General features: G+C 38.2%; 2 protein-coding genes across 3 annotated transcripts; one reads left to right on the top strand and one right to left on the bottom strand.

Annotated features, from left to right (window-relative positions):
* Positions 1-1328: 1328 nt before the first annotated feature.
* si:ch211-116o3.5 (uncharacterized protein LOC325902 homolog) lies at positions 1329-11844 on the bottom strand. 2 transcript variants are annotated; one of them, XM_036557718.1, is made up of 5 exons: positions 11452-11844; positions 10417-10852; positions 8779-9081; positions 6721-7219; positions 1329-3198 (listed from the first exon to the last, which is right to left on the bottom strand). In XM_036557718.1, the coding sequence occupies exons 2-4, from the start codon at positions 10811-10813 to the stop codon at positions 6726-6728; spliced, it is 1194 nt and encodes a 397-aa protein (XP_036413611.1). In that variant the 5' UTR covers positions 10814-10852; positions 11452-11844; the 3' UTR covers positions 1329-3198; positions 6721-6725. The 2 variants fall into 2 exon arrangements, with proteins under 2 accessions (XP_036413611.1, XP_036413603.1); XM_036557710.1 differs by lacking the exon at positions 1329-3198 and having other exon boundaries at positions 3723-7219.
* A 1043-nt stretch (positions 11845-12887) lies between these two features.
* On the top strand, positions 12888-21047 carry trappc6bl (trafficking protein particle complex 6b-like). The gene is made up of 7 exons (XM_036557698.1): positions 12888-13013; positions 13326-13554; positions 15029-15096; positions 15402-15519; positions 15607-15690; positions 17649-17742; positions 17869-21047. The coding sequence occupies exons 2-7, from the start codon at positions 13465-13467 to the stop codon at positions 17898-17900; spliced, it is 486 nt and encodes a 161-aa protein (XP_036413591.1). The 5' UTR covers positions 12888-13013; positions 13326-13464; the 3' UTR covers positions 17901-21047.
* The last annotated feature ends 1980 nt before the right edge of the window (positions 21048-23027 follow it).

The following is a 23027-nucleotide window of genomic DNA, read 5'->3' as shown; positions in this document are numbered from 1 at the left end:
CTTGCCTGTGCCTTTGCCTTTTCCGTATTTATCAAATGGGAGGGTTGCAGGTTTTCATTTTAATGAAGAGGCCGAAGACAGCAAGAAAAGGAAAAAAAGAATGAATAAATAATCAAAGAGTACAAAGAAAGAAAAAGGGAAAAAATTGACATGTCAAAACTACCTTCTACATATATAATTTTTCATATCAATAAGTCACAGAAACAAGGGCCATGGCCACCTCGTGCACTGTGTGCTCTGATGGACACTGATGAGATCACCACCACAGCGGAGGAAGGACTCTGTAGCAAAGCATTGCAACACAAGCAGGACTTAGTAGTCCATTAAGACTAGTAAAATGAATACTGTCCATGCGATGCAGAACTGTTGTTAGTGAAGTGCAGTCCTTCAGAGGATTGCTTGGGCTTCTGCATGATGCACAGGAAACAGAACAGACACTGTATTTATTGTTGCTGATAATTTTAATAACTGCAATTTACAAGCTGTCCTCTTGAAATACCACTAGCATTTGCATTTTTCAACAAGAAAAAAAAAAAACAAAAAACACCCTCAACCATCTAGAGCAACGGGAAGGGTGCTTATTGCATCCCGTCCTCACTTCTCCCACCACACCACCCTGTTCCTCTACTTAACATACAGACAAATCCTTGAGTAAGTAAATCTGTTAAAATATGGGCTGAGGAAGCTGACCAGGTGCTACAGGAGTTTGAGAGTACTGTCTGCAAAGGGTTTAGGGTTTAGTACACGAATGAACTTTTCATTTGGAAGAATATGCTTTGGGGTAACCAGTTACATTAGTACTTGCAATAATTACAGACAAAATTATTCCAATATTGTGGGAGTCTGTGTGCAGATCTGATTTTTTTTTCACATGCTGTGAAAACACATACATAGGACAATGATATACTTTAAAAGCCAACCAGTCCATAAACACTGTGTGATAATAGAAGTTATTATATAATGGTTTTGGTGTTCTTTGTGACATTTGTACTTAAGTAAGATATGGTGCAAATAATAACCTTTTGCAAATGTCAGTGAGCACAGAATAAGCCACAATACAATACAATCACAGTATTTAAAAAAATCTATTTGTGATATAAGTAGTGATAAAATTTGTGTTTTCTTTTTTTTTTTTGACACAAACAGAATTGTGAAGTAGACAAACCAACATGCACATTACATTTAAATAATCCTTAACAGAGCCTTTCACCAGAAAGCAAAAATGGCTTTTTAGCACCATCTTGTGGACTAACAAAACAACAGAATTTTGTATCTTGTCCAATCTGGCTAACAATGAACTTAAAGGGGCATTCCACCAACTTTTCAAAAATAATTGAGCATAACTAAATGTAACCAAAGTCAGAGTGGATTGATTTGAAATGTTTTATTCTAGAGAAACTTACCAAGTCAGAATTGTTCACAGTGGTAGTGATAGGAACCAGATGTCTGAACAGTGTAAGGCCTCTAAAAGCTCCGTCATAAAAAGTTATTACATGAAACGGTTATAAATATGCTGCCTGATGCCTGAGACATTGTTTTACTTTTGCCCTGTTGCTAATGCTGGAGCTGATATATTCCGTTGATTGTAAGGCCCAATGCATGTTATCTACTTACAATTTTTTTGTCCTGCTTTGTGCTTATCTGAATATTAAAGGTAACAAGCCTACGTCAACACTTTCCAATCACAATTTTGTGCTGTCTGATCAAAGTTTTGTGATGGATGTTTGATGAATAGTTCTCATTCATAATTCTCAAAATAGCCAGAGAATGTTGTTCAGCTGTTTTTATGCTTGCGGTTGGAACAACCATTTAATCTCTGTCCTGTGAAAGCCTATGAGAGGTAATGTTTGTGCTGTGTCTTAAAAGTAGAGGCACTAAGAGAAACAGAAACACCAGAATTAATTAGTAAACTCTTAGGCTAAAAATCCTGGATGTCCAGTCACTCTCCTGCTGTGCAGAAAGCCTTACCTGCATGCCCCACTCACTCTTCTGATGATATTGGTCTACTTAAACTAGAAACATTCAATCACAGACATTGTTTCACTTGCCTATATATATTGCCTCAATATAGCTTACAATAGAGTTCTTTACATAGTCATATTGACATATCGTCATGATCGGCTTCTAACAGTAGTGATTGATATTCATGGATTTAACTCTCATTTTCACTGAGATATGCTTCTAACAATAGTAGTCAGTGAGTGGAACAGTAACACTGTTACTAGTCAGAAACAGTTTTCATGAGAGAAGCTGCGCTGGAAAACTAGGATACATCCCTGTTATAGTGGTCTGCTAAGAGCTTGGCGTTGTAGTGGAGCTCATCATCCTCTGCATTCTCCAGGAATCATACCATGATGACCAGAGTGTGAGGAGAGATGGATTTCACCTGAAATCTATATTGTTTTAATCTGTATTCTATAATTTGCTATCCACCTTGCAAAACATTGAGTGTGTTTACATGAACTTAACAATCGGCTAACTGCAGAAAGTCAGATTTTGTCAGTAATCTGATTAATGCATTTACATGCACATGTGTAATCCGATAATGGGAAAACTCTGGGTTTACATGAGTCAGGAAGTAATTGGATTTCTGCTTTGAAACTGGCCAATAATCTCACGGAAGAAGATGTGACGTAAACATAATGTAAAACTCAAATGTCATGCTGCGGCTTTTTTTTTAAAACATTGCACCTCTTTACCTGGAAATATGGACATACCTCATCTAAAAGACGTAGAATATTTAAATTCTAAGAAAGCAGTGTGCTGTTCACATGACCATTTGAATAATCAGATAACTGCAGAAATCCGATTATGATCGGATTATTAAGTGCATGTAAACACATCCAATGTAACAATTGCAGTATCTAGTAATTTACGGGTTAAATCTGCCCCCACCTCAAGTGGTGCAGCCCCAGTTTGCTGATTGTAACTGAGTCTCATTTGGTGGATAGAGATTACATGAAGCTGTCAGCTTCTTATTCTCATTTCACCTTCAGTGATGTAGCAGTTAAATTCAGATACCTGTACAGGCACTAGCATGTAACTGCTGCACTATTTAAGGTGGAACAGAAATTCAAATAAGAAGCTAATATCAGCCATGAGAGATCAGTGTATCAAATTCAGCACTGCAGTGTGACTCTGGTACTGGCAGACATAGAGCAGGTAGTAGTAGTAGTAGATGTGCAGCAGTGACAGGAACTGAAAAAAACAAGGCGACAACAAGAAGACAAATGAAAAAGCTACGTAAGGAGGACGAGGACATATCCAAGCAGGTGGGTAGTAAGAAATGCTGACCTCAACTTAATTTCTAGCATACTAACATACTAGCATTAGTTTGTAGCTTATTGATGTCATGGTTGTCACATTTTAGCTAAAATCGTTCACCAGTTTCCATTTTATCACTAGTTAGCCACCTTGCTTATCTCAGTGTAGTACATCGCTGCTGTCAGAACAAAACCTGAAAATTGTCAAAAATGGAGACATGAGTTTTTGTTCTGACAACAGCGATATAAGTAATAAATAAGAGTAAGAAATCAAGAAGATGAAAATGAGCATTTTAGAAAAAAAGTTATTTGGCATGTGCTGTGCGTGTTTGTGGGTAGTAGGATAATTAGAGTTTGGGCTGTGCTGGTCTGAGTAACACCGAGTCTGAAAACCCCAGTCTCACTTCGGCTCTGTATATAACTAGCCATCCATCCAAGTAATAAGTGAGAGAACAGTTGTTTCTCTTTAGGGCAGAGTCATTTATTACTGTATTGAGGATTAAAAATTAGTCCACTTTGCATGTGAGCACAACTGTTTCAACAATCCACAGTCAGTCACTAAGATACACTGAGCACTTTTAGCTGGGCTGCTCAGCGCTCCACTAAGCATTAGTAATAAAAAAGACAAAATGGAAAGAAGCAGCATGTTTTACGTGAGTTCCAGTCAACATATCACTTTATCAAGCTAATCTATTTTCCTTTAATGTTACTAATTTTGTTATGTAACAGAGTCGACAGATCAATAAATAAACAGTGCATACACACTTACCAGCCATTTTATTAGGAACACTTGTACACCTGCTTAGTCATGTAATTATTCAATCAGGTGGCAGCAGCGCAATGCATAAAATCATGCAGACAAGGGTCAAGAGTTTCGCGTATCAATCACATTAAACATCACAATGGAGGAAAACAGTGACCATGGTATGGTTGTTGGTGCCAAAGGTGATTTTAAGTATTTCAGATACTGGTGATCTGAGATTTTCACACAAACAGTCTCTAGAATTTAAACAAAATGGTGCAGAAGACAAAAAACATCAATTGAGCAGCATTTCTGTGGTGGAAGAGTTCAGTGGAGAACGGCTAGACTTCTTTGAGCCGACATTAACACTTCACCACTGATCAGAAAAAACATCTCTGACTGTGCAACACCTCAAACCTTGAGATGGATGGGATACAACAAAAAGACCACATTGTGTTCCACTATTGTCAAGCAGGAACACAAATCTGACGCTACAGTGTGTGCAGGCTCACCAAAACTTGACAGCTGAAGATGGAAAAACATTGCCTGGTCTGAAGAATCTTGATTCTACTCTGACGTGCACTTGGTGGAGTCAGAATTTGGCATAAACAGCAATGAATCCATGGACCCAGCTTGCCTTGTGTCAACAGCTCAAGCTGGTAGTGCTAGTATAATGGCACACACTGGGGCTCCTAACACTAATTGAACAGCATCATTTGCATGCTGCAGCTTATCTGAGTATAAATGCTCACAATATTCTTCCCTTTATGACCACATTTTATCTTCTAACAGCTACTTCCACCATGATAATGCGCCTTGTCACAAAGCATCAGATTGTCTCAAAATGGCTCCATAAACATGACAATGAGCTTAAGGTACTTCAATGGCCGCCCCGGTTGCTAGATGTATATCCAGCAGTACCTTTGGGATGTGGTAGAATGGGAGATTCACAGCATGAACGTGCAGTTGACAAATCTGCAGCAATTACATTTATTCCATGCCATGAAGAATTCAGCATGTTCTGTGAGTAAAAGGGTGTTCTAACCAACATTGTTCCTAATAAAATGGCCAGTGAGTGTATATTGTCTACACTTTAATACACTTAAAATTGTCTAACATCCCTCAACTAAAACATCAGTACAGGGTTATTTTACTAATGCATGTAGTGCGTGCTAAAATTTCTCATGTAAAAAAAAAAAAAGTGAGGCAGTGACTTGAATCACTGCTTGCGGCTAAAAAAGTAAACACATTATTAACATCAAAGAATTTTAAATTTTAAAGTATTTTGTTCTAGAAAAGCAGTTGGTACTTTTCATAGCTAATGAAGTAGCTTGATAATGGTGTTTTTAATCAAACATACTGTGAATCATTTTTTAATCTTTTATCACCTCATGATGGTGATCTGTGTAATCAGCCATTCAAACGCTGCACAAGCCAAGATCTTGGCCAATGAAAATAAGCAAACTCTCTAAATGAATCTGTCTCCAAATTGCGCAAATTTTGCTGGGTAAAGTGCTCAATGGCAGAGGGAGAAAGAAATGGGTTTCTACTAGGCCTGGGCGACTTCTGAAATTCAATAGCACAATATTTTCTAGTTAAACACTTTTACATGAGTGAAAAACAATCAACTTGCAGTGAATGTGAAAAAAATAAAATACTTAACGCACTTCTATGATATTAATGTAATTTTTAACAAAACAAATAAGTATTTTTCCAGACCTCCAGGCTTTCTTTATCTGTGCGGTGGGTGTATCAAATTATGAAGTCCCCGAACGGGTTGAAGTCATATTTACTAATTAACCATATGGTATATACAACCTTCCTATGAGCACCTGAACGCAGTATAAAACCTACTTTCTATTCTATTTAGTTTATATGCTGTTCTTAAACATTAACTATTAATGTTAAATTAATGTTAAATTAAAATCATATAAAATAATAAAATACCCTGCTTCTGGGGTATATTCATGGTGACTTGTGTACCAATAGTGCCCCTTGCTGGATAATCTTCAGACTGCAACACATGCACTAAATGAGTAATTTCCAAAGCCAAACTCACATGCTTTATATATTGAAATAACAAAGTGTTTTCTGTTGTTATAGTGGAATCACTCTGGAAATCAGCAACAGATCTCTTTGGAAAAGCACAAAGTATTATGTTTTCAAAATTTTCATAATTTAACTAATTTGAACCACATACCAGGAAACCTGTAGCAGAGACAGTGGGAAATTTACTCAATCGTTGCTTAAACAACCTTTCAAGGCTCCATAATACCCAATGTTTTAACAGAAAAAGTGAATAAAACATTATGTGCACATATTATTTAACATTATTGAGCAAGCTGTTTAAAGGTAAATTAGTCCTCACTGGTGCTCTGTCAGTTCTTTTTCTCCAACATGGTGATTATTGTCTTTTAAGCACTGTCATCAGGTTACCTGTCAGTCATCGACAATATCCAATTACATGGCCCTATCGCCCAGGCCTAGTTCCTACTGCCTAAGCCCTCAAAGTTTAGAATGGTTGGCCTCTTCCAAAGTGCTAATCATAACAGCAAGTAAGCGTCGTTCATTTAACTACAGAAATACATAAAGGCATATATCAACTAATTCATTTACCAAATGCAGAAATACAAAAAACTGAAGAGGATGTCCTTTCTCGACATGCTTAAAGGCTTAGGATATATCTGAAGCCTCACAGTTGTGAGCAATACTCACTTGCATTAACAGAGTCCATTCTGCAAAGTACCATTTATGGGAGAAGAAGAGAGCAGCTCTGAAGCTGGAAGGCTGGAAGAGTTGTGTTTGCACCCATCTGTAGACTTACTGTTCTCAGCTTCATTGTTTACCTCCACATCAACACTAGAAGAGCTTTTGTGGACCTCCACAAGAGAAACCGTCCAGGGGGGAGGTGTTGAAGGTGGAGGTCTAGAGAGGCATGGCTGAAGCACCTGGTTCTCCATTCCCCTCAGGATTCGCAGCAGGGTTTCATGGACTTTCTGGTTGATTGATGAATCAGTCTCGCTGGGTTCAGGCTTGGGCTGGCGGCAGTGGCTCTGGGTGAAGCTAGAGAGCTGCTCCAGCACCTCGATTTGCCTGTCCATCATACCCAGCATGCTGCAGTGGAAGGCTCTCTGCTCTGCTAGCTGCTCTTCCAGTTGGTGGTTCAGAATTGTGAGCTGCTGTAAGATCAGGGTGCAGATATCCTCCGAAGTGCCTGTGAGGAAACGTAAAGTAACACTTTATTTTGGACGGCCCACAGTAAGGGATCAAGGGAGAGAATTTCAATGAGAGTGGTTTGATGTGAAATGGTGCATTGTACAGAAGCTTAGACAGAATGTCTGCAACACAAATATCATTTTATTAGCTGTCCAAAACAACCACCAAACGTTTTTTCTATGTAATGTGAAACAGTGGTAAATCTGAAAAATTGTTTTCCTTGGTTTTGCCACGATACACGCACTGTGCAGAAATTGTATTTTAACAGGTGTTTATCTGGGCAGTAAATAATTTATTTTCTCAGTAAACACGTAATCAGTGTTGCTGGTAATGGTTGAAGAGAAATCTTTATCAGAACCTCTTTTTTCAATTACTATTTTAAAAACAAGGAACTGTTGTTACATTTTATTGCATTAATGTGTGTTTGTATTCATTCAAATGCTGTTTTTTACTGCAAATGCTGTTTTACCCTTACTGCTAAGAGAAATGGTTCTGAACAATTTGCTTAGGTGCCTAAGATGTTGGCACAATGCAAAATATACACAGTATAAGTTTCTCTACAACAGAGCATTTCATATCAAACTACTCTGAATGACACTGCTTACATTTTAATGCACACATTATACAGACAAGGAGAAAAACTAGTGGAACTCATCTTTAATTTACATCCAACTATGCATCTATTAACATCAACCTACCTTTTTCTAACCCTAAACCTAACACTCACTGTAACTCTAATCTTAACCTCAATCCAAAACATAAACCTAAGCCTAACTGTGATTCTTAAACACTATTGAGAATCAATTAAGTTACACAAGAGTGTTTGTTAACAACTTGAAAATCTGTAGATAATCTATATTGGACTATCCAAATAAACTGGAATCAAATGTAAAAAGGGCCCATATCCTACATATTTCTGGTATTTTATTTTTTTGCCTGAAGTTCACTTATAGTGTTTGTGTGGAGGTCTCTAATGGACCTAATTCATTTTTTACATGACCCTTTTCCAACCTCTCTTTATCCATTAGAATTACGCATGCTGTTTTTAACACTGTGCTTTTAAGACAGTAATATGTTAATAATCTCTTTCCTGATTGGCTGCCATGGGTTGGGCCTTCTTATGGTTTTTGAATGGGGCTAAATTGCTATAGGGTGAACAGGTGGATATATGTAAATATATGTTATATATGTTTTTGTGCCAAAAACACTGAATTCAAAACAGGCTGTTTTTGCTGCATTTCCATATATATGGATTGTATGAACTGGGGAGTGAATGTTATGTAAACTTGAACAATGTCTACAAAGTACATCAAACTGTTTTAGATGTTATTATTATTATTTTTTTAATCAGTTTTCCATGGCATGGGCCTTTTAAAGATAATTTGAGATGATGGTATTTTTTACCTAGCCTTTGTTCCGATCAATTTTTTCTTTCAAATGAAAAAATAAATCTCTGAATATAAACAATGGACAAACGTACATAGACAAGGTTCTGAAACACTTTGAAAAATGTTGGATTGTCAGCGGAGGTGTTCTAATAGTGATGTTAACACTTGCCTGGAAATGCGGTTTGTCTGCTGTCAGTGGCCTCGCTACTTCTATCAACAGTAGGAACAGGGTTGAGATCTGAATGAGGTTCAGTCTTGACGGCATAAAGGTACTCTCCGGACAGTCCCAGCGTCATGACCTCGTGGCTGCCTGCAGCCCAGCTTGGATGCTCTGTTCTGGCAAGCTCCTCTGCATTCACTTCCTCATCAGCACTGGATTCCAGCTTAGGGGCAATGCTTTCGGTTTCAGACTCAAGCGAAGCACCACCAGACCAAGGAGCTACAGGACATGATTGGCCAACATCACCTAGAACTGCAATGAGAGAGAGCCAAACAATTACTTTTATATTAACTGAACATGTCTGCATTCACTTCAGAGATTAAACAAAATGGAATTTTGTTTAATGTACATTACTGTGCAAATGTCAGAGAACTACCTTCATTTACTAAATTTCCAGAACAGCCATTTAGTCATTTTACAGGAGATACATCTGGGAAGTTTAGATATAAAGTAATCCACTTGCATAAGGAAGGAAAATAGGAGAAAAACACGAGTTTCCAAAACAAGAGTTTAAAAAAAATACAGAGAAAATGGCACCCCTAACATCTGAGCAAGACCTGGTAGACCACCAAAACTGTCACCATCAGATAAACTTTACTAAAAATGGTAAAGCTTCCGTCTTTTAGAGAAGAAAAGCTCCACTCTTGCCTTAGATCAAGGGAAAAAAATCACAAGCGTTTCTGTATATCTTTTCACTGTGAGACAACTCAGTGCTACAGGTCTGAAAGGATGTGTAGCAACCAAAATCTAAGAACTTTGGGGATGTGGAAAAATATCCATGCAGGTTTCCTTGAAAAACCTAAAAGCACACCTTCCAAAAAGAATGATCGCTATAAAAGCAAAGGGTAAACACGCTTAATACTAAAAAAAAATTACATTATAATTAGTTGCACAGGCTTCTGTGTTATTTTGTTAAATGTCCTGACACTGGAAAATAATAACTTACTTGATTAATTCATGGCTTAAGTAACTTTTGACTGAAAATGAAATAATTGAAGGGTGATCTCTAAGTTTTGCGCAGTACCGTAAAGCCCTTAAACCATCAGTCACGTCATTATGAGACTGTCAGTGTATTCTCAGGAGATTTAGTCAAGCAGAATGAACAGTTCTAATGCTACAAAGCACATCAAATTTGCTTGATGGTAAGTGGAAAGAAAGGGGAAGTAGGAAAATAAAGCTTAAAGGAATCCAGAATTTTCAACTTAATCTCTAGCTAATATTGGACAGTTATTTTGACGTTTTCACATACTCACTGACTCATTCAGAAAACTCACTGACACACTTATAACAGACGTAGCTGCTTCAGCATCTGATCACTAGCTTTTGTTGTAAATATGTCTTGAGTCAACAGGTTTACTGACCCATTGAGAACATGTGTCAAAGTTACTGTCCATAGTGATCAACTGTACACTGCAGGCGCAGCAGATACAGAATAGGTTGAAAATTTTTCCTTTAATGCAGATAAGAGCTAAAAAATTAAACAGTATAAGGCATGCAGATGGGTTAATGGATATTGGCAAAAGAAAAGCAAGAAGCATTACTTCATGCATGGAAGCAACGATAGGCAAAAAACCACAGCAGCAGTACTGTTTGTGTGATCCTCCAAATCCGACTGGCCAACTAGGCTGCATTCGCCTTCTTCTGGACCTCCTGACCTGGGCCTGCAGGCCAGCATGCGATCCAACCTGCGGAAGTAGCGAAAGGACTCCATGGCAGAGAGGCGTGCAGCGGGACTGCGGTAAGTCGCCAACTTGATCTTCCGGTACTTGTGCTTGAGGCTTTTCCAGCGGTTACGGATCTGGTTGACAGTGAAGTGGATGTCCCTTTTGGCCAGGCTCTGGCGCAGGCGGCGAAAGTGAGACTCGTTACGCTGGCGCTTCTTGTCCAACTCCCGGACCAGGTCCAACTGCTCTATGAGGGTGAGCATGGCGAACGTGTCCGGCTCAGTCCACCACTTGTTGGGCCTCTTCTCGCTCAGGTTCATGGTCTACTCCCAGACACAGCCACCCATTGGGCACAGAATCTAACAGACAGAAACAAACCAACATTTCAAATACCATTCAGTGACTTCAACACCCTTCTTTTAGATTTTGTGGTCTGTTACATTACACTGTTCTTATCTGCTAATGATGAGATGGCTATTAGGGTAGACTTAGTACAGCTGTAACAGCAGGATGGTTGTAATGTTAAACAACTTCTTTGCCTCCTGTGCTGTAAAGATACCAGCAAAAGTCTGCTTTAGAGGTAATTTAGTAGTATTAATAGTAGTGGGCAGGATGGCCAAAAATTATATCACAGTATTATCTCTCTCTCTTTATCTATAAGTATATCTTATACTTTCGTTATTATTGCATAGAGCCGTTGTCAGCTTGTCTTTATATGTTTATTGTGGAAATGATCAACTATGTACATATATAAAAACGTGTAGAAAAATTATATGATTTCCCTATTTTTCTATGTGCAGGAAACAAACAAACAAACAAACAAACAAACAAACAAAAAGATTAACTTACAGCTGTACTATGGCATTAAAGGCACCTTATATCGCGATCGTGTCAAGTTCTATCAATCAAAGTATTTCAAAATTCAAAGATCTCGAGTTTTGATTTCCAAGCATCTTACCTGAAACAGCAGTTTTACACCCCAAATTATATTCAAATGCTGGTTTGTCTGATAACTTAACGCAGCATACTGATATTTTTTATTCTAATTTAAGCACTCCACATCATAACCCCGTCTACTCTGTCCTTTCTCAGAGCTGCTAACGGAAAATACGTCCTAATCATTCAGGATCACAGCTGCATTTCCTTCATGTAACCCTGCCTGCTGGATTTAACTCCAGCCATCGCTAACAGACAACCACATGCCGGAGAAGATTCATTCGCCGCTTGTGGAGCACAGACTCCATGATTGAACTAATCATATTTTCAGTTGCTGGAAGTGAAAGTCGAGGAGCTGCTTCCAGTTAACCAGCCATAAGCATCACACACTTGTTTACATAGCGGTTAGCCATTTTCTGTGGGATTCTGAGAGCGCTGAGGAAACAGGGAGGCATACTGCCACCTACCGTATCGGATGTAATAATGCGCGACTCCGGTTTTACTGGACTCGACTCCGAGTCTCGACTCCTCTCGCGGGAATCAATGGAGTCGAATCCTCGTTTCCACTTTAAAAAACAAGAAGACAGCTGAGGAGACGGTGATAAGGGGATACAGTAGCTAAAGATTATAGTGATATAATGAAACTTTGTAGATTAAGTAATATCAGGTTACCTGACAAAGGAGAGTCTACTGGAAACTCGGAGTGCCGTATTAAGAAAATCATTACTGTAGCCATAATTCTTTGAAAATAAACCATTATTAAACAGTTAATCAGATTTAAAGTAAAGTTTTCATAACGCCACATCTGAATGTTATTGTGTTCCTCTTACCACGAGGCTGAATTTGACTTATTAGCTGGTTTCTTATTCAAACTTTCCGTTCCACCTTAAATTATGCAGCAGTTACGTAACGCTAGCTAAATAGTGTGCAGGCGCAAGAACGTTACTGCACCACCATTTAAGGTGGAACAGAAAATAAGGATAAGCGGCAGGCAAAAAAGAAGCCTTAAGCTACGTTATTTACCACAACGTTCTGTGGGGAAAATGTGTACTACTATTTTTTGTTGTTGCAGTGTTGGATTATCACAAAACTAGTAAACAAACTCGCACCACTCAACACACGCTTCTGTCATAATGATGTCAAAAAATATGAAGCAAATAGAGCCGAAGAGTGAAGAGTCAAACATTTCGACTCTCAGTCACTGGCCAAGAGAGCCCCAGGTGTGCCGGAGTCGGAGAATCGACTCTTTTGGCATCGACTCCCCATCACTCATTGGATAGCAGCAGAAAAAAACAGCCTGATTCATTTCATTCAGAATTCAGAGCGCCTCGTGTACCATCAAGAATCCTAACAGTCATACAGACACCGAGACAAATTATGTAAAACTATTTACATTGCCAAAATAGTGTTACATTTATATACGACCCAAAAGAGCAAGATTTTGGGTCGCTGTAGACTGTCACAGCGATTATAGGCTCCAAAACGCAAGGTGGCAGAGTTGTCGTTTAGCGCCTGAAATAAAAACATCCGATTTACTGTACAGCTAGCTAATCATAACACGATGCTTGATTTCTCGTGCACTGCGTAAGTATATTTTAGGTATGCGTGTTTAATTCTCGATAATATAGTCTTATCTAACATATGTTCGTGATTCAGCCCACTCAGGCAAGCAGGAAAGACCATCTGTAATTAGCTGTTGCTAGCCATGGCCGTCTGTCAGACGCTTGCAGCTAGCTAGTCATGCAAAGTGCACTGTCCTTAATTCGGTTAGTTTTATTGCACAGGGCGTCGACATTATTTTGGACTAACTTAGCTAGCTAGCTACAACACTGTTGCTAGCAGGACCAGCTTCGCTACTTCGCTAGACATATACTTGTTGCTGTTATTTTTCCCCAGGTTACACGATACCTGAGTGCCTGTTCTGTCTAGTCTATTCTGACTGGTCAGAGGCTCGAAGAGCTGGAAGAGATACAAACCTTAAGAGACTGAAGTTAGCGAAGCTGCTGAGGAGTTGGAGTGGACGAGCTGTGTAAACATGGCAGACGACGTGTTGTTCGAGTTTCTGCACATGGAGATAGTGTCCCACGTTTACAAGGAGCAGACGAGCCGAGAAGACACTGATAAGGTATTGTGGCTTTGTATTACATTTAAGGGGAAATCCACAAAGTTTTCACAATTTCTGCATAATTCGGTCAGTGAGATGTAAACAAAGTCGTTCAGACACATTTGATGTGAAGTGGCACAATGTAGAAAAAAATACCTAGTCAAATTTTCTTTACAGTGGTGGTGATAGGAACCAGTGGTCGTGATGTCTGCAATGCAAATATATTCATTTTATTGGCTTTCCAAAACGACTAATAAACCTATATGAATAGTGTGTCTTTTTATATATAATGTTGATAATGAAATAGTGATAATCGGGGAGAAAATTGTAAAACAATCTCTTAGACATCAGGCAACATATTTGTAACCATTTTATACAAAAACTTTCTATGAGGGAGCTTTTAGAGACATTCAGTGCTTTAGACATTTGGTTCCTATAACCACTAATGAGAACAATTTGAACTTGGTAAGTTTATCTAGAGCACATTTCACATCAAACCACTCAGAACGACTTTGTTTACATCTAATGTAGAAAATTTTACCCATTTATGACAGAAAACTTGTTCAGTGCTGTTAAGCAAAAGGATGCATTTGACGAAAGTTTATTTTAATATGGTTGTTGAAACAACAGTTTATGTATAACACAGGTTAACACTGTACCTCAAAGAATACGCAAACCTTTTATTACAGTGTTGTGCTGTGGCTTCACAGACATCAAGCTCCAGATTCAGGGCCATAATGAGCAACCTGAAGGCAATATGGGCAAGAAAATGCATGACCCATTTCTGACCACACAAAGCTATGCTGCATTAGTGTACATGGATGCACTTAAAATATGCAGTGCACCTGAACTGTGTCAGTGCCAACCTATCAGAAATACAATTCACAAGCAACTGTTAAACACAGTACTTTTCAGATAAATAAACGTTTTTATTATCCTTCTGAATTGCACATACACTAAACCCTTGGGTACGAGAGTAGTTGCTGTAGTGGGCAGGGGAATATACTTAACAAAGACCCCACTCAGTGCTTGCACTTGTTCTGTTTAAAAATTGTAATTCCACATTTAAGCATAAATCTATAAATAATAATTCAGAAAAAATACGTTAAGGTGTGCTTAGCAGTTAAAACACTTTCTAAAAGACAGAACGCAACTAATAAAACAATTAGCCAACAGATTTCTGAGTGGGTTTTTTGAAAAAAAAAAAAGGCATCTCTAAAGCTTTGAACATTATATAGCACACATTGTGGAGGGTTGCAAAAGTTTGGGTGCCCCTGGTCAAATGACATCTCCATCTTGTATAGTTTACCTCTCAATTTAACCTGATAGTTCTTATAGTCAGTTCCCAGAATTTCCTTTGAAGATCTGTAAAGTCTTTTCTGTCTCTCTGTGTTATGTTGTTAGACAAAAAGGCCCACCCCTTAATGTAAATAGTTGCATCAGCTCTGCTGTCTTTTGCTTCTTGTTTACTCATCCAACTGTTTTCTTTTCATAGGACAGAGTAACATGCGTGTCCATATTAGAAGGAATGGGTTTCAGAGTGGGACAAGGCCTAATAGAAAGGTAATAACAAGCTTGCATGTACCCTTTCTGTTGTCAGTTAAATTCTGCAAATCATTAGAGTCGCTAAGTGCACATTTTGTACAGAAGGTGGCACTATTGGCTAACTGTAGCTCAGAGCCATCAAATATTCTGAAATGTATTTTTTAAATACTTAAAACCTCTGGGTGGTGCTCTTTTCTAACCCAACCATGTCAGGCTTTGCAGACACCATCACAGACACAATATCATCTCTTTTTTAGAAGCAGAAACATTTTTTCCTGAAAATAAAATGATAACATGAAACTTTTCAATATTTTTCTGAAAAGATGTACAAAAGATTATCCCACTTTCAAAGATGACTTGGACATCATGAAGTTCCTCTGTAAGGATTTCTGGACCAGTATTTTCAGAAAACAAGTTGATAACTTGAGGACTAACCACCAGGTCTGATATTTAACTTAATAAGAATTGAAATACATAATGACAGTCTTTGATGCATTTAATGTGTCTGTGTTTTCTTTCTGTCTACAGGGAACGTACGTTTTACAGGATAACAAATTTGCATTGTTAACTCAAGTGTCCAGTGGGAAGCAGCACCTTGAAGAAGCTCCTAAAGTAAGCCCATAATAGTACTGTGTACTACTGTAGGCCTTATATTATTGGAGTGTTTGTGAAACTACAAACATTGAAGTTGAATGCAATCACAAGATTCACTGCAAATGAAATAGTTTTTGCACAGTGAAGTGGAGAAAGGAGCTCACATGTGCCTTCTTTTCTTTAAATGGGACCACAGTTTTGACTTCGGAGCACCTGTGCAAGAACAGATTTTGATCCTAATAGCATACTTCATTATGCTGTTCATTATGTGTGACTACAAACGTGTTTTTTTTTTTTCTTTCTTCCCAATGATGCTTTACACTGGCCTCGAATGCTACTATATTTGCAGGACATGAGAAAAAAATCAGTCTATTGGTTAATCACACATGGCACAAGAAGCCTAATTAACCTGCTATATAAGTAACCTGCATAGTCGTCAAATCTTATGGTTTAGTTAAGAACTGCTGGGGTACTGTAAGACTCACATCTTTTACCTTTGGTGCTGTCTCATGGCAGTGAATGTAAATCTCATGGATTAAAAAGTTTGTTTTGCTGCTCAGTGACATCACAGAAACAGCCAGGCTCAGCTATGTATTTGTAGGACACTGCTCAGCATTATTGGTCTATATGGCCCCATCAAATTAAAGCCGGACATTTAAACAGGCTACAAAAATGGATGCGAAGCAAAACAACCAGCAGTTAAACGGCCCTCTTATACAACAGAAAATCTCCCAAATGGAGCATTTAATTTGATTGCATTGAGAAGTTAAAACTAGTGGAAAATGTGTTTTGTATAGTTAGTTGGCGTGCTGTAAAGGTGGCAGCGTCAGAGCTATTTGAAATTACAATGCAGTGGAAAGCAGTCTGCACACTAACACAGCTAATTCTGGCTCTTTTCAATGAGTCAGATCAATAGGCTCAGCTCACCAGTAACAACCAACTCTTTCAGCTCAAGACAGCTCTTCATTCAGTAGTCTAGAATTGAGCTTCATTTAAATCCAAAATTGGACTTGGATAATGTAGAAAAAATATGATTGCTAAACTAAACATTCTCTCTGACAGGTAGGAAAAAAAGAAAATAAAGAAAAAAGTTGGAATAAAAAACATTCACATTAAGTTTGTAATCACAAAATGTTTGTTTATTTCAAATCAGGAGCATTACTGTTTCTCGACATGTGCTTACTGTAGAACCTGGGAGAGAGTCGCCATGTAGCCAAGTTTTAAAGAAATGTCCAACCTAGTCTCACAAGCCAGACTTCTGCCTATGGTCTGAGAGTCTGGTGCATTTTGTCACTTAACATTGCAAAGAACCGCCTTTTTTTCACAAGAAAGGGCCATCTGACTCTGATAGTAAATGACCAACCACTGACCTATTTTTGTGTGACGTGGAGGTTACGTTGATTTTCAAAATGATGATTTTCAGCAACTGTATCTCACTCTAAAAGACTGCTGCACAACTGCATTTCCCATCAGACAGATTAAAACTAGTGCACGGATGTGCGTACGCATAGATGTGCAGATAGCCAGTCAGAATGCAGCTGACAAAATCCTGATACATGTGACCACTATAGGTTACAATGAGACGCTGTTTATCTGTCTTTGTGGGCGGAGCATCTGCACATGGAGACTTTGCACAACCTCTTTGATCATCAGCAGCCACTGTAGGAAAGTAGCTGTAGAACTCCACTGTGTGGTCAGATTATGAAATGCAGATTATTAAAGGAGCTAAATTAGCACTACAGATTTAGTGTTGCCCAACTAAAGCATAAAGGCCAGGGGTATTCAATTCTGGTCCTAGAGGCTGACTAACTTGTCAGTTAACAGGTGGTTTGTTAAATAACCCTGGCTAATATGCTGGAGTTGTGCTGGAATTCAATACTTCTGGTATGGGCCATTGAAAAAATATTGAAGTATGCAATTAAAAATGATAAAATACAGAAATCACTGCAAATTCATGGTGAATTCTTCTTTGACAGTACTTGGCCTACTCTTGCGGGTTGATTCGAGGAGCTTTGTGCAACCTGGGCTTGGAAAGTGTGGTGACTGCTGAAGTTTCCTTAATGCCATCATGTTGGTATCCACTATCTATTTTTGACAGTTTACAGAATGCATGTCTTCTGTTGTCAGCAATATAGAAATGCAGAGAAAGTATTTTTTTCTGTAAAATAATACTATTTGCTTTGTTTTTATTTACAGGCAAATTTCAAGTTGTGATTCAGAAAAGCTAAAATGGACTAAAGCACCTGTGGACAACTGCTGGTGTTTACTCTCCAGGTCAAAGTAATATGAATGTAAATTACATGGATCCTGAATGTTTACAAAACACACAGGGAGTTTTCAGCACATATTTTGATAAAGTTATGTTTGTAGTGATTTTTGTGGACAATGTTACATACAAGTTTTGTACACATGCATAGAGTCACAGAGGTGGGGGTAGAGTAGTAAAATCTTTACCTAAACAAAAAATTCAAACAAAAGAAAAAAATAGCCTTTTCAAAATTAAATTATTAAAATGAGTTTCATTTATAAAAGAAAACAATAGACAAGAGACAAATCAAGTTCAGCTTGGCTATGTATTTCATTGTTAAGCAGCATTCAAAAGATCCAAAGTGAAGTTTTTCATTCATGCTGTTTTTTTCAGCACATCTTCACTTTACTTTTATTGTGTCAAGACAGCTCCATGTTTTGGTCATTGTTCAATGTTGAAGTCTATACTTTAGCCACTTTATTAGCTAACTGTTAAAAATAACTTCGTAATTCTGAGGAAGTTGTGTCTTAGGCTACGTTTACACAGCAGGTAAAAGTGGCCCAAATCCGGTCTTTTTCTCCGTATGTAACACAGATGTATCATCTGTGTGGCTGTGTGAACAGCAAAAAACGCATTGAATCTGACATGTTCAATTCCGATTTGAGACGCTTTCATATGTGGTACTGAAATCCGATATCTATCCGATCTGCGGCAATGCGACTCAGTCTGAACAGCCAGATCGGAATTCATGCGACTCTTACGTCAGTACAACGCGACATTCGTCAATATTTCGCGCTGCTGAGATTCATAAATATTTAGTCTGATGTTTCTGTACCAAAACATTAGAAGAGACTCATCAAACCGCACCGTCATCAAACGGCCGAACGCGGCCGGAGGAGACCGAGGCTGCAGCGTCAGAGAACAGTTCAAAGAATCCGAGGACACGAACCAAAGAAGTGGCCGAATAACGCCCCCTTTTTTTCGGCGAACTCGAACACACTGTGGGTGATGAGTCCCGCTGTCAACCACTGGAACTTTATAATCGCTCCTGTGATGCTGGCGAAGACGAAACTGAACTCTCCGGGAGCGACTGGCGTTCGCTGGCCGTCATGTTTATCTCTAGCGAGCACGCCACGTGAAGCATTGTTCTTTTGCGCATGCAGGTCGGTTTAGGAGCTGATCTGTTCAGACTGATGTCGCATACAGGTCACATTTAAAAGATGATGTGAACAGCCAAACAAAAAAAATCGGATTTAGTGAGAAAATCAGATTTGGGCCACTTTTACCTGCTGTGTAAACGTAGCCTTAGACAAGACAGTGAGACACTTTACAGTGATATGAAAAACGAGTCAACGTCACCATGTGTTAAAATAATGAAATATGAATTTTTCAAAATAAGCATCTCTTTTGTCAAATACGTATGATAAAACAGTACTCATTCCTACGTGTTCAAAAACTGTTGACCGTTTTGAAAACTAAATATTGCCATTAGTCGAAATATCACAAGTCATTTGAGATGAAGTTACCATTTACTGTACATCCTGACTGCCCTTTACTGGCTTACAGAAGCGTACAGTATGCAAAAATCATGGTACAACCTTTGCACAGTGGAAAATGAAAGTGGTACCGCTCACCATTTTGGTACACAATTACTACTCACCTCACCCCTGTAGTCTTCACTGTATTTCATACTACCTAAAGCCAAACATACAGATGTTCACCAAATTGTTTAGAATGCATTTGTCTACCTCTGTTGCAGAAAATTATTAATGTAGATTTGGAGGAAAAATATAGCTGCCAAATAGTTCTTAAGTGGTCATAGAATTGTAAATGAATGAAAGCTTGTCTATAATTGACTTTACAGAGCTTTTCATTCAGATTTTTCCAGTGTCATATGTACTTCTAAATTTGGTTTGGGTGGTTTCTGTAAGCTATTGGTTCTTAAGCAAGTCTGTTAACTATTATACGAGTAGAACCTTGTGTAAATTTGTTAGTCTATTATTTATTGTAGTGTTTCTGCCCAGAATGAGGTCCTTGGTTTTTTTCAAGAATATAGAAACTTTGAAAGCAGTGCAACATGGTTTGCAAGTCAATCATTTTTGATTGTCTGGTACTTCAGCAGATCCAGTATACAGTACGGAATGGATCTCTTGAATGTGATTCTCAGATCTCTCTGCCAACTATGGCTGTCAAAACAATCCCCACACTGCAGTCTGTTAAACAGAAAGTAGGTAATGTCCTCCATATGGTGCTGCATTAGAAGCCTCATTTGCAGACAGACCTTTGTTGTGGTTACGATTGAAGGAAAACATAATTCGTCCATCATTTCAAAGGCGTTTGTGGTTAAAGTTGATGAATGTAAATCTACTTCATCTACTTCATTCATTCTCTCTGTTGCAAATGTCTGCTAAACCACAGTCATGCTAATTTACCACCATTACATTTGTTTAGTTCTGTCACAATGTTTTGATATTTAAAAAAGCAATTACAAAAATTGTGCACAATTAAATATAAAATGGTACCTCAGTGCGATCCCTTGGCTCAGCACTTTTTCTTTACTGCTACTTGAAGTAAATAAATGCTTTCAGACAGAGCTCCAGCTTGTCACACTCTTTAGCTATTTTAAAGTCTGGGGAATATACAAGACCACCTTCAAGGGCCATATCTCTCCATCAGTTTGTCCACGCAAACCTACTGTCACTGTCAGATCAACTCTTAACTAAATTTTTTTTTTTCCTATCTTTCCTTTCTTACATAATGTGAATATTTGTGAACATTTCGTGATCAGTTGTCTACAAAATGGTCAAAGTTTATTTCAAAAACAATCTTGTTACATTTACTTGCATTAAAAGTTGTGATTGCTTTTCTTTCTCCTGTTGTGGAGATATGATGTTTTACTCTCCTATATGTTTACACTTTGTACGTGCCCTTACTGGATTGAGTTCATTTCTATTAGTGTGTGTTTGTAATAGAAACTAGTTGAATCATGTGGTTTCAAGCCATATTTTTCTTGACCTATTTCTGTCTCCTTTGGAGGACCTTAGCAAAGAGCTATGCAATTTCTATACATGAAATTGACTTTGAAACTGTATTGTTGAAAAAAATAAACATCAGTGCTTTGGGTCTATTGAACACTCTTTTTTAATGCACACATTACACACATATGTATGCTGTGGATTAATCACAGAGCTTCAGATAAGGTCATATAATATAGGTAATATAATAAAGCGCTGCTTACAAATGCTGATCAGACTTATCTGAGAAACTGTCTGGGCCTGGTGTGATTGTAATGAGTAATGAGTCTGATGAGTAAGCATGATTGATATCTCACAGTCCAACACTCCCAGCCTGCAACGGCACTGAAGCAGAACTCCAAAAAACACACTACATTGTGTTCAAAATATAATGATGAGTTTAACCAGTGGTAATGCTCCAGAATTACTTGGTATAAATCTTACATTCACGATTAACAAGATTTTTGCCTTTATCTATAAAGTTACTATTTTGGAGATTTTTCAAGACAGTGATGATATTCAGTTGGTGTTGTAAAGGAGAATTTTGGCAAAATACATGGACCATTTAGTGGACATTGGAAAGTTATTCACAGGACATACTTTATACAAGTGTATTCTGTGCACACAGGGGCAAGATTAACTTACTTAAAAGAAAACATGCATTTAGGTTTCTCAGGGGCTTAAAAAAACAAGGACCCACAGGCCCGAATCCCGTTTTCACCCCTTGCCCCTACCACTTAGCTTTACTCCTCCGTTTTGCATGTTCACGCCTAGTGGAAGGGTGTCCCGATTTTTGTTGAGATAGAGGGGTAGGGCGAAGTGTTAGGGCTACACAGCCCTCCAAAACGGTTCCAGAAGCACACTCCAAATGGAGTGTTATGAGAAAAAAAGAAAAGCCAGCAAGATGGCTGCACATGCGACCAAAGAAACAATAAACAATAAACATTACAATTACAATAAACATCGTATTATCTTTGTTTAATGTCATTTCAATGTATTATGGTCCTTTTCTTCATAACAAGCATTAAAAATGCTTAAATAAATTAAATAAATAAATAATTAATTATAAAAAATGTAAACTAGAAGCAAATAGCTGACTTCAGGGAATTAGGGATGGGAGATAATAAATAATTATTGCATCCCCCCTCTTTGAAGGCATATGATGCCCTAAATTTAACTATAGCCCATCAGCAAGGTTGCTGAACTTTACCACTCCTCTGCTATCACTACAGACTGGCAGTGTCGCTTATAGAGCACTGCTAGTAGCCTGTTAATGAAGTAATGTTCTTTTTTTTATTTGACAGTTGAGGGAAGATTTCAACCACTACCTGTAAGTAACTTACTTGTTCCAAGTTACTGGTTCAAAACCCTTGAAAACAAGGGGTAAGAGTAAACATAAGAAATGGGATTGGGCCACAGTGCCATTAATGTGAAGTACAGCTCTTATTAAGTGTCAAAAGCTATTTGACTGCTGATGGTGTCCCCTGTGGAGAATTTTTAGCCTGCTAAATGTGAATGAATGAATTACAATCCAGTTCCATGAGGTGCTTTGCTAAAAAGTTAATGTACTGTGGTATTTTCCACATCGAGGAAGGTAAGCAAGGTAATCAAATTCAACTAAATTAGTTCCCTATTGGCAGATTGTTTTAACAACTTTTTTTCTCTTCTACATTTTATGAGCTTTTATATGTATTATCTTTTTTCCCACATAAACACAAAGTTTGTCATAGCCCTATAAACATAAACGGGGAGTGTCCTGGACAATGTCCAGCAGAAAGGGCTTTATGCTTTTAACTGATGGTCAGCTGATAAACACCTTCCTTTCCCATCGCTTGTCATGGTTATCTGATGGTCGAGACAGACACAAACAGTTGCTTAAATGGCCAAACAGTTTCTTTGCAATGCAGGTGCTGGACATTTACCAGCCGGTTTCCTCTATGTTTATATTTACATTTACGCACCAAACCCTCAGACTGATTATCCTGGAGCTGAGGAAATGGACCAAAGTTAACTCAGCAGTGTCTAAAAGTGAACCGAAAAAGGGAATTGGTCTGCCATCAAAGTAGTAACTTAAGTACAGGGATAACCAACTT

This window comes from Colossoma macropomum, unplaced genomic scaffold (genome assembly GCF_904425465.1).
Source record: "Colossoma macropomum unplaced genomic scaffold, Colossoma_macropomum, whole genome shotgun sequence".
Taxonomy (NCBI): Eukaryota; Metazoa; Chordata; class Actinopteri; order Characiformes; family Serrasalmidae; genus Colossoma; species Colossoma macropomum.
The sequence above is the reverse complement of the archived record's forward strand: the minus strand, read 5'-3'. Positions and strand labels throughout refer to the sequence as shown.